General features: G+C 42.3%; 2 protein-coding genes across 2 annotated transcripts; one reads left to right on the top strand and one right to left on the bottom strand.

Annotated features, from left to right (window-relative positions):
- The first annotated feature begins 48 nt into the window (after positions 1-48).
- On the top strand, positions 49-2,424 carry LOC124019007 (transmembrane emp24 domain-containing protein 4-like). Its single transcript, XM_046334351.1, has 5 exons — positions 49-254; positions 552-652; positions 800-925; positions 1,042-1,188; positions 1,364-2,424. Exons 1-5 carry the CDS (start codon positions 116-118, stop codon positions 1,511-1,513), a joined length of 663 nt encoding a protein of 220 aa, XP_046190307.1. The 5' UTR covers positions 49-115; the 3' UTR covers positions 1,514-2,424.
- A 320-nt stretch (positions 2,425-2,744) lies between these two features.
- LOC124019006 (pyridoxal phosphate homeostasis protein-like) lies at positions 2,745-12,065 on the bottom strand. Its single transcript, XM_046334350.1, has 8 exons — positions 11,908-12,065; positions 8,464-8,571; positions 8,336-8,371; positions 8,176-8,251; positions 7,751-7,891; positions 3,752-3,894; positions 3,532-3,630; positions 2,745-3,392 (listed from the first exon to the last, which is right to left on the bottom strand). The coding sequence occupies exons 1-8, from the start codon at positions 11,995-11,997 to the stop codon at positions 3,237-3,239; spliced, it is 849 nt and encodes a 282-aa protein (XP_046190306.1). The 5' UTR covers positions 11,998-12,065; the 3' UTR covers positions 2,745-3,236.
- Between the last annotated feature and the right edge of the window lie 296 nt (positions 12,066-12,361).

Raw genomic sequence — 12,361 nt, 5'->3', positions numbered from 1 at the left:
AAAAGGCCCGTGCACTTCCGGCGGGGTTTCAATCATTTCAAAATAAAAGTAAAGTAGCAGCTGGTTGCATTTACTACACTGAGCCTGCTGCAGGGGACAACAAAGCTGATTTGACATGATGCTCACTGCACCTGGCGCTGGAATTATCATACTATTTGCTTGGCTCTCTCCAAATTATGCTCTCTATTTTCACATTGGAGAGACGGAGAAAAAATGCTTTATAGAGGAAATTCCAGATGAGACTATGGTTATTGGTAAATTATTATTTTTGCGTTAGATAACGTTAACTGGTTAACTAGTCAGCTGCTTCTGGCTCATAGGCTATTTTGATTAATCCAGTCAGTTAGTGCATGAATGTCATTAATTTCCTGACAGATGTAGCTAGATTTGATGGATAAAAAAATATATCATGTGTCTTAATAAATAAAAAATGTTTTGCTGGCTAGCTACAAAAGATGAAAAGATTATACAGTATGTGACTGGGATTAGCCACCGTGTTATTTTATCGAGGATGTGAGGAATATCCTTTCATCTGGCATCTCTCTTATCAGGGACATACAGGACCCAGCTGTGGGACAAGCAGATGGGATCCTTCCTCCAAACCACCCCTGGTCTTGGAATGCATGTGGAGATCAAAGATCCGGATACTAAGGTCAGTCAAACAATGAGAAGATTAGATACAAGGTTGCCACACTCAAAAGTGAACAGACATACACAAACTGTAATGAATCTTCATACACACAATGCCTCCACGTATGTTTCATCGGTATGTCTCTCTCTCTCCAACCCTCTATTCTAGGTCATTCTGTCTCGTCAGTATGGGTCAGATGGACGGTTCACCTTTACTTCCCATACACCAGGCGAGCACCAGATCTGCCTGCACTCCAACTCCACCAAGATGGCCCTTTTCGCTGGCGGCAAACTGGTATGAATGGAATGTTGTTCTGGACATTTTTCTTCTCACAATGAAAAAAATAAAACATTTCGTATAGCAGCAAATATGCAGATAGTCTGGCATTCTAACCTTGTGTTCCATCTTAGAGAGTCCACCTGGATATTCAGGTTGGTGAGCATGCCAACAACTACCCCGAAATCGCAGCAAAAGACAAGCTCACAGAGCTGCAATTGAGAGCTCGACAATTACTGGACCAAGTAGAACAAATCCAGAAAGAGCAGAACTATCAGCAGGTGGGTTGAAAAGAACATCTACATTTTGAGTTGAGTAACTACGCCACAACCATAAGAGGATAATACATATTTACATTTTAACCTGTATAATGTCACACAAAGCTGTTGTGGAATCCACATCTTACCCTTGTCTTTTAACGATCTAGTGATTGTCTGTATCTCTCTCTCTCAACAGTATCGTGAGGAGCGGTTCCGCATGACAAGTGAGAGCACCAATCAGCATGTGCTTTGGTGGTCTATAGCTCAGACACTTATCCTCATCTTCACTGGCATCTGGCAGCTCAAGCACCTCAAGAGCTTCTTTGAGGCCAAGAAGTTGGTCTAATGCTCACAGGACATCACTGATTGAGTTCAAGACAGGAGTGACAACCATACAGAGCTGACTGGCAGATAGACGCTTCAACCTGGGAAGCAAATTAATTGATCTAGTGTGTTATGTATTGTCCATTATTAATTATTCCGTGACTTAAATTATTGTGATCAGTAAGCAAACACCTGTGTCCATTTCCTTGTTTTTCCCCCCCTTTTGTATTGTTTCATAAGGAGTGGCAAATGTACGAGGTAACGTTCAATTCTGTTCCACTTTGTTTTGTAGATTTGTCTTTCTGCATACTGTATACTTTTGGTTTAAACAGGTGGTAGTTTAAACAGCAGTTAGAGCGTTGGGCCAGTAACCGAAAGGTTGCTGGATCGAATCCCAGAGCTGACAGTCTGCCCTTGAGCAAGGCACTGTTCCCCGTGCGCCAAAGACGTGATGAAGATTATGGCAGCCCCTCCGATTCAAAGGGGTTGGGTTAAATGTGGAAGACTCATTCAGTTGTACAACTGACTAGTTATCCCCCTTTCCTTTCGATTATTGTGATTGTCTGATAACATTATAGCAGAGCGAATACTAGTTTTAGCTCAATGACTAACCTGTTCAAACATCCTTAACGTCTGTTGAAGAGCAGTATCATTCCAGGAAGCAGGGTATTATTGATTTTTAGAGGATGGTCCAAGCAGTACCATTTTTATTTTCTTCCAAAGACCAACATCTCTTTGAATCAGGTGCAGATTACATTTGAATGAAATGAAGGCCTATGATAAAATACCCTCAAGTTATTCCAAACTGATCTAGATATCACTAAGATGTGAATACAATGAGGTATAAATTCAACGACTTAATTTGTAATTATGACGGTTTTTACTTTTGATTGGCTGTCATTTTCAATGTATGCAATAAAAAAAGTACAAGTAGTTGGTTGTGATTCTTTATGTAAAATTACTGTATCGGAAAAATACAAAACCCAAGTGATTTTCAATTATTGTTTGTCACCTTCTGCAGTATCAATTTAATCCTGTATCTCATTTAAGTGTGTTTATTTTCAGTTCCCTTAGTTATCAATGTAAAACTAAATCATAGAATGAAACTTTCTTTGCAAGATTAAATCTTTCAGTGCACCAACACACAACTCAGACCAAAATAATCACATAATACTAGTGTAAACATATTGAGTGAATCTACCTGCAGTTTTGTAATTGTTAATCAAGAATAAATAAAATATTTGACAATACCATCCATCATAAAGGGGGGTTATGTTTATTAAATCACAAGTATTGTAACCAGAAAAATAGGACATTTTACTATGTAAGATTCCCAATCACTGGGATATTCAAAACGGTGAAGAGTTCAGTATATTAATTATCAAAACATTTGCTAGATATAAACTCCATCTCTGCTTGACTCTCTGAATGATCGATGTTATGTTATCGTGTTCAACGGTCTCTATTGAATCTAGGGTTGGCACAAGATCGAGATGTGAGCTATAGCTTCTTATATCCAACATCATCAATTGAGTAATGAGAATCTACGCCTGATGTGAGAAGTAGTTTAAAAATCTCAGTTTGTACCGTCAACTTGAAGATCGAATTCCTTCCGAAAATGCTCAAATTAATGGGCTCCGTAGAAATTAATTGAAAATCTACATCAATCAAATACATTTTTCAGTTAATTCTCATAAAATACTGAATTCCTTTTCAGCCTGTTGTGAGTGTAGGAAGGAGAAACATCACTGTTCGGTCACAGTGAGACGCTCCATCTTCTTAGCTGCCTCTTCTGTCGGCACCTTTGACTTTCTCTCTGGACTGGGAGTGGGAGTGTTGGGATAATCCCTATTACCAAAAATAGTACTACCAACTCGCACGTTGGTTGAACCCACCTCAATCTAAAGGAGGAAATGAAAAAGAAAACCACAGAAGGGTATAATTTATACAAACGGCATTCGAGTAGTAATGGGTAGTTAAATCAATATGTTAAGAACATATTGTATTAGCCAATAAGAAGGCTGAGACAGTGGAACTTACAGCGTGCTCAAAGTCAGTGGACATGCCCATACTAAGTTCTACATCCTCAAGGGGCAGCTGTAGACTGGCACACACTTCCTGTCGCCGACTCAGCAAAGCCTGTTTGGTGATGCACAACAGATTTAACACACACTTATAGATCTTTACCAAAAGCCTTAACATAAAACTTTTTTTATTTATTTAACTCGGCAAGTCAGGGTAATCAGAAAAGACAAAACACCTGAAAATCTGGGTTTGGGCCATCAGCTAGGTCGTAGCCATAGCGACCAATGGTCATGAGTCCAGAGAAGTGTAGGGCAGAGCATTTGGATAAAATATGTTTCACTGTGTTCACGGTCTCACCAGGAGGCAGTCCATGTTTACCTAGAGGCGACATAGAACGGTAGTAGAAACAATTACAAAGTGTCTCCCTGCTCCTCCTCTGCTGAGGGATGGGGCTGGAGAAATATAACCACTCTCAAATGCATAGACAGAGTTATAGATAGAATTACTGACCATCCATGACATAAACATTGTAATCCTGTTTCTATGATCTGTTTGCCACTACCATGTACCCAGTTCGCTTTCGTTAAAGACGTCTGCTAAATGGTATATATTATTAAAGTCTACTTTGACAACTAGCTGCCCAGTGTAGTTACCATTCCTTTCCAATAGATGGCAGCCAAAGCTAGTTGAAGTCACTAATCTAGCGACAGGGACACAGGGATTAGTGCGCACTGAAAGCAGTTTTTATCTTCAAAGCAATCTGGTTACACTTGAACCTGTTGTTATAGTGGACAAGCTAACTAATACTATTTTTACATAAGGCGCAGGCATTATGTCTCTGTCTCAGGTTAGGCTAGATGTACTAAATGAACGGGTTCTATTCAAGGCCTTTGCTTCTGGCTATTATGCGCCTCTTGGAAGAAACAATATGCCCGGGGATGAAATGCCGTACACCCCTTCTAATTCTCCCTCGTGCCCACAGGGTGACCTGGCGATAAACTGCCAGGCTGTATACTCCAGACTCTGTCACGTCTGTCACATGTGCTCAGTGTGAACCTGCTTTCATCTGTGAAGAGCACAGGGCGCCAGTGGCGAATTTGCCAATATTGGTGTTCTCTGGCAAATGCCAAACGTCCTGCACGATGTTGGGCTGTAAGCACAACCCCCACCTGTGGTCGTCGGGCCCTCATACCACCCTCATGGAGTCTGTTTCTGACCGTTTGAGCAGACACATGCACATTTGTGGCAGGGCTCTGGCAGTGCTCCTCCTGCTCCTCCTTGCACAAAGGCGGAGGAGCGGTCCTGCTGCTGGATTGTTGCACTCCTACGGCCTCCTCCACGTCTCCTGATGTACTGGCCTGTATCCTGGTAGCGCTTCCATGCTCTGGACACTACGCTGACAGACACAGCAAACCTTCTTGCCACAGCTCGCATTGATGTGGCATCCTGGATGAGCTGCACTACCTGAGCCACTTGTGTGGGTTGTAGACTCCGTCTCATGCTACCACTAGAGTGAAAGCACCGCCAGCATTCAAAAGTGACCAAAACATCAGCCAGGAAGCATAGGAACTGAGAAGTGGTCTGTGGTCCCCACCTGCAGTACCACTCCTTTATTGTGGGTGTCTTGCTAATTGCCTATAATTTCCACCTGTTGTCTATTACATTTGCACAACAGCATGTGAAATTGATTGCCAATCAGTGTTTGCTTCCTAAGTGGACAGTTTGATTTCACAGAAGTGTGATTGACTTGGAGTTACATTGTGTTGTTAAGTGTTAACCTCTTCTACCAGGAGGTCCTTCATAAGGATTAATGACACTGATAATAAACATCTTTATAATACAGATTATATTTATTGAGCATCACTACTGATATTAACCATAACAGACTTATGACAGCAACCTCTGACCTGGATGTAATACAGTCACCATCCAGACAGACTGACAGCAACCTCTGACCTGGATGTAATACATCACCATCCAGACAGACTGACAGCAACCTCTGACCTGGATGTAATACATCACCATCCAGACAGACTGACCTGGATGTAATACATCACCATCCAGACAAACTGACAGGATGTAATACATCACCATGCAGACAGACAGACAGACAGGATGTAATACATCACCATGCAGACAGACAGACAGACAGACAGGATGTAATACATCACCATGCAGACAGACAGACAGACAGACAGGATGTAATACATCACCATCCAGACAGACAGACAGACAGGATGTAATACATCGCCATCCAGACAGACAGACAGACAGACAGGATGTAATACATCACCATGCAGACAGACAGACAGACAGACAGGATGTAATACATCACCATGCAGACAGACAGACAGACAGACAGGATGTAATACATCACCATGCAGACAGACAGACAGACAGACAGGATGTAATACATCACCATGCAGACAGACAGACAGACAGGATGTAATACATCACCATCCAGACAAACTGACAGGATGTAATACATCGCCATCCAGACAGACAGGATGTAATACATCACCATCCAGACAGACAGACAGGATGTAATACATCACCATCCAGATCAGACAGGATGTAATACATCGCCATCCAGACAGACAGACAGGATGTAATACAGATCCAGACAGGATGATACAGCATCCAGACAGAGACAGGATGTCAATATCCAGACAGACTGACAGGAATCTGACCTGGATGGAATACAGTGAGCTGACCGTTCTACAAACACACACCTGGTGCCATTTGGCAGCATTCACACCAGTTTGTGTTTCAGGCATTAGCTGAGGTGTTTAGGTGGCATGTAACGTTGTTACTCTACGAGAACAAACCTGATCTGTTTCCATTGGCTCAAACTTGAAGGTCAGGCAGTAGGTTTATTGGCTCCCTAAATAAAGATGTTTCCATTCCCTATGTTATAAACTCATTCTCAGGTTAGCTAACGTAAATTCCAAAATCCTGTCAGTGATGCAACAATGTCAATATGGAGATTCACAGTTACAGTGAGCTGACGTTCTAAATCCTGGTGTTTCCATTCCCCTTTAAGGTCAGGCATTAGGGTTAGCTAACGTTCTAAATCCTGGTGTTTCCATTCCCCTTTAAGGTCAGGCATTAGGGTTAGCTGACGTTCTAAATCCTGGTGTTTCCATTCCCCTTTAAGGTCAGGCATTAGGGTTAGCAGTGAGGTTGTGGTCAGGCATTAGGGTTAGCAGTGAGGTTGTGGTCAGGCATTAGGGTTAGCAGTGTGGTTGTGGTCAGGCATTAGGGTTAGCAGTGTGGTTGTGGTCAGGCATTAGGGTTAGCAGTGTGGTTGTGGTCAGGCATTAGGGTTAGCAGTGTGGTTGTGGTCAGGCATTAGGGTTAGCAGTGTGGTTGTGGTCAGGCATTAGGGTTAGCAGTGTGGTTGTGGTCAGGCATTAGGGTTAGCAGTGAGGTTGTGGTCAGGCATTAGGGTTAGCAGTGAGGTTGGGGTCAGGCATTAGGGTTAGCAGTGAGGTTGGGGTCAGGCATTAGGGTTAGCAGTGAGGTTGTGGTCAGGCATTAGGGTTAGCAGTGAGGTTGTGGTCAGGCATTAGGGTTAGCAGTGAGGTTGTGGTTAGGCATTAGGGTTAGCAGTGAGGTTGTGGTCAGGCATTAGGGTTAGCAGTGAGGTTGTGGTTAGGCATTAGGGTTAGCAGTGAGGTTGTGGTTAGGCATTAGGGTTAGCAGTGAGGTTGTGGTTAGGCATTAGGGTTAGCCTCTCTGCAGAGCTGCCTTTAGTACATGAGCCATCTCAACAAATGCCTCCAGTACATGAGCCATCTCAACAAATGCCTCCAGTACATGAGCCATCTCAACAAATGCCTCCAGTACATGAGCCATCTCAACAAATGCCTCCAGTACATGAGCCATCTCAACAAATGCCTCCAGTACATGAGCCATCTCAACAAATGCCTCCAGTACATGAGCCATCTCAACAAATGCCTCCAGTACATGAGCCATCTCAACAAATGCCTCCAGTACATGAGCCATCTCAACAAATGCCTCCAGTACATGCCATCTCAACAAAGCCATCTCAACAAATGCCTCCAGTACATGAGCCATCTCAACAAATGCCTCCAGTACATGAGCCATCACAACAAATGCCTCCAGTACATGAGCCATCTCAACAAATGCCTCCAGTACATGAGCCATCTCAACAAATGCCTCCAGTACATGAGCCATCAATAAAATCCAACCTGTGTGTGTGTACACTTACTTTCCTCCCCACTGGTGTTGATCTGAACCATGATCTTTAACTTCTGCGTACTAGCTGCTCTTAACCTCTGCCAGGAGCTGTTCACCTTGTCGGCCAACTTGGCTGAGTCCACCGTCTCGACCATGAACAGGTTTGGTACACCTATGGGATGTGTGTGAGTAGAATTAAGATCTGTCGGCTCCACTAAAGGTTTCTATGGACATGTGTTCAAAGCTTGACAAATACAGATTTTGAGGTCGAAAGATGAAACATGTCAGCTTTTTTAAATATATTTTTTTAAATGTGTGAGTCGATGGGTTTTGGGAGACATGCAAGTTGATGTTGAAAGCGTTAAATATAAAGGCCTTTGGTGCACCTGAGCAGAACACTACACTATTAAAAATATTAAACACAAAACATAACATGCTTCACAAGATGTGACTTACCCAAAAGTTTGTTGACATTATTCTTCTGTAAATGGCCAATAAAATGCCACTCGATTTCTGGGCATGATTCTAAAATCTACATTAGGACATAAATAAACATTTTTAACGGTTGTCGGATAGACATGTCATGAGATGAAGAATAATGTGACTTCGAACCAACCTGAGGATTTGATGCTTTATCCACAAGTTCATTCACCTAAAAGTCAAATTAAAAAGTTTTAAAAAGCCACCAAAGTCGTAACACTAGCAATAAAAGTTGTGCGTAACATGTTCAATACAAATACTCACATAGTTTTCACCAAAATTGCGATGCCCTTTTCGGTACGCCTCGATCACCATGTCAGGTGGTTTGGTCTTACTTACGGCTACCAGGCGGGGCGGCACCACAGGCAACGTCTTGAATGGGAGAGCAGAGGAAAAAGAAGAACAATATAATATATGGTGAATAGATGAATAGATGTGTGGATGACATCATCACAGACAAAGGGATAGTCACATCTTTATAAACTACAGCCCAGTACATATCTGGTGCTCCTTCAGGAGGGCATATTGGGGGCACAATATGGAACGAAGAGAAATAGATGGTGTAGACAATGAAGAATTGTGCTCGCTGGCAGTAGGGTTAGCAGTGTGGTTGTGGTTAAGGTTAGGCATTAGGGTTAGCAGTGAGGTCAAGGTTAGGCATTGGGGTTAGCAGTGTGGTCAAGGTTAGGCATTAGGGTTAGCAGTGTGGTCAAGGTTAGGCATTAGGGTTAGCAGTGAGGTCAAGATTAGACATTAGGGTTAGCGGTGTGGTCAAGGTTAGGCATTGGGGTTAGCAGTGTGGTCAAGGTTAGGCATTAGGGTTAGCAGTGTGGTCAAGGTTAGGCATTAGGGTTAGCAGTGTGGTCAAGGTTAGGCATTAGGGTTAGCAGTGTGGTCAAGGTTAGGCATTAGGGTTAGCAGTGTGGTCAAGGTTAGGCATTAGGGTTAGCAGTGTGGTCAAGGTTAGGCATTAGGGTTAGCGGTGTGGTCAAGGTTAGGCATTAGGGTTAGCAGTGTGGTCAAGGTTAGGCATTAGGGTTAGCAGTGTGGTCAAGGTTAGGCATTAGGGTTAGCAGTGTGATCAAGGTTAGGCATTAGGGTTTGCGGTGGCAACGTTTACAACACTACCCAGATATACTGTCCAAATGCACTTATTTTAGCCTGCTGAAATTTCCTTACAAGATGACAACCTGTCATTGAAATCGGAAATGGTTGTCTGCGTCTGTCCACGCAGTTGGATATTATGTCGCGTTAATCGTGTCAGAAATGAGTTCAAATGAACTCAAATTATTAGTGAGATATCCGATGGGTTGATCGATTCTCTTCTCATCGCTCATCTTTAACACAACGGAAAAATATGATTTATTATTTAAATATTTTAAGTGCGTGGGCTTCGGCGAGAAACCAAATGGTGCAGTTTCAGGCCATGTGGAGGAAAATGATGGATGAGATGGGGGCTTGTGGGTCTGGGCAGGTGTGATGTGGCTGTCGTTTGTATGTGTATGTTCTGTATTGTTTATCAAATATACAATTAAATCAATATTTAATAATGCTGCGTTAATGTCGGAAACCCCGAGTTCAAGTTTAGGTGCGCACAGTATTCCCAGATAGTAGCTAATATCCCGATGTTTCGATGCAACTTTCATATCCCGCTCACGAGTATCCCTTTATCCGTGACTAAACAGAATATTCCTAATATGGGTTAAATGAAATAGTAATTTAAATATGGACAGTCTTTAGGTCTATGACCTTTCACATGTATCCTAACTCCTGCAGAATGATGCATTTCTTGCAGTAAAATTAAACAACAAAATGTTAATTTTGTCTCAGGAAGAGAGTGGAGAATTATGATTTATTACTTTCAGCATCTCTTGAGACAATGTGAATGCGGTGTTGTGTTATCTTTGACTCTTATGCAAGCAGACAGTATTTCAACCACATAAAATATGCACTCAAAACGAACTGAAGTCTTATCAGAAACGTGTTTCATCCTTTTCTCAACTTTTCATTTAATTAAAACCGGTCAAACTGATAACATTTGGACATTTTCCACAGGATCAATCTTTCCAGTGTTTTTGCGTTCTCCCCGGTTACTCATGCATTAATTATATCAATGCAAGATATTATTCTGGTGAGCACTACTTTAATTAGTCTTCTGGGGCAACAAGTTATGACATTAGACAAGATACATGTAAAAATGGCCTACCAATTATAATATAGCCTACCAAATGTCTGAAATTATAAATTGAAAGTGGCCTAAATTAGGGTTGAATGTAGCCAGAAGCCTATACGGTGATGTACAGAGTACCAACAAAATACATTATGGAATTATGGTGCATCGAACTGCGCACGTGTAGCCTACAAAGTGATTTGTTTGACAATCAGACGAAGAAAACAAATTCTAAACACCCATGATGTTAAACTGAGCCATATCAGACCGCCTGCGAAAAACTGCAGTAAATGTGGTAAGATGTTTACACGCCACGGTATCCCATCTAAGATCAGCATATCCCAGGCATCTTATCCGAGTTTCTCATAACCGGGATACAAGCTTTTGGGGGTTATTGTAAACGTGATATGTTTATACGTGTCAAGTCAAAAACATAATACTTGTGTATCCCGAATAACGGGATATTGATGTGCATGTAACGTGGTCATTGACCTCCACACAGAAAGTCCTTGCTTGGTGGGCTGAACAACAAAAAAGCGCCACCTGCTGGATGGAGATAGATTTTCCGTCGAGTTGGGCATCTCTTCCTCTCTGGTATTACCTACCGGCTGGGAAAATCAAACCTAAGACGATGGTGCAGTTTCTAAACTCAGAGGCGTAACACCGCAACACTTCCGGGAACGCTTGCGAAACATACCAAATTTACCAGGCCGGGGTTTGATAAGTTAATGAGAAGTGAACAATTATTCCTTAGTTAATTTTCTCGAAATCTAAAAAGACAACCTAGATTCGAGACAATATCTTAAATAATGTAGTTGAACATGTTATTAACTCCCAACCTCGTGAAAGTGATCCCCCCCCCCCCAGTCAAAAACAACTTCAAATCAACATCAACTTTACATATATATCGAAAGGGGTGCCTTTGAGTTGACGGCCTACACATGCGCAGTTCGGCGCGATACAACCTTTATGACCCAATGACGTGAATCTACGCATGAGATTAGATGGCCAACGTCACCACGACATCGCCTACAAGTGTCATCGGGGATTTCTATTTGGAGGAGCAATTTTACGATCTCTACATTATTGTCTTTGGTGCAGATCTAGCGCTCACTATCATAGGCTGCCTAGGCTTGTTCAATTGTAGTGGGATGGTGTCGATTGAACCAATACAAACGTTAATTCAATTACTAAACAGGTGTGCACGGAAGTTGATCGAAAAAATGTTTTGCAATACTTACGAAACATTGACGTTAACAACGTGATAGTGGAATAATCACTGCAGCGAGCAGATCGTGTACAACCCTCCGCTTGGTACAGAGGTGGTTCAAAAGAGTTGGCTTCACGGGCCATGCGATAGGAAAGCGCCAAGTTTGTTAGCTAATTAGGTGATCTCAAAATGCAATGTGCATGTTATGGTGTAACGTCTCAAAGGTTGAGGTGTTTTGCCTGACATACAACTGGTCCACCCCCGCTTTTAAATATATGACAATTTCGCACGACTAAAGTAGATACGGGTTCTTCCCAACTTGACTTACCTTGGGGCGACGTGCCGCCGCTTGATTTACCCTGTCTACCACCGCGTGTAACGCTTTTCCAACCTCCTCCGACATTCCTACTTTCCACATACCCTCAATACACTGTGCAACCAATGGTAGAGACCGGCTCTGCGTAATCAACACAAACGTGATCAACCCGTCAAAATAAAAGTCCTTTCTCTGCCATAGAAAGCCTGTGTGAAGTGAGACGGCGACCCCTTGTGTTGACTGCAGAGAAATCAACCCGTGTCCATTAATTGTCGTCACGTGTTTAAAGAAAGGTGAGAAATTGGGGCAGTCAGTAACACGAATTTATTAGGGATAATAGCCCTCAATGTTTGAATAGATATATCTATATTGTATGTTTATCACCTAACTATAATTTTACGATCTCTACATTACTGTTAAATGTAATCCATCAAGTGCTTGAAACATGTAGAGGTAAAAAACACAT

The sequence above is a fragment of the Oncorhynchus gorbuscha genome, unplaced genomic scaffold, assembly GCF_021184085.1.
Source record: "Oncorhynchus gorbuscha isolate QuinsamMale2020 ecotype Even-year unplaced genomic scaffold, OgorEven_v1.0 Un_scaffold_6:::fragment_8:::debris, whole genome shotgun sequence".
Taxonomy (NCBI): domain Eukaryota; kingdom Metazoa; phylum Chordata; class Actinopteri; order Salmoniformes; family Salmonidae; genus Oncorhynchus; species Oncorhynchus gorbuscha.
This window is presented reverse-complemented; position numbering and strand designations above follow the sequence as displayed.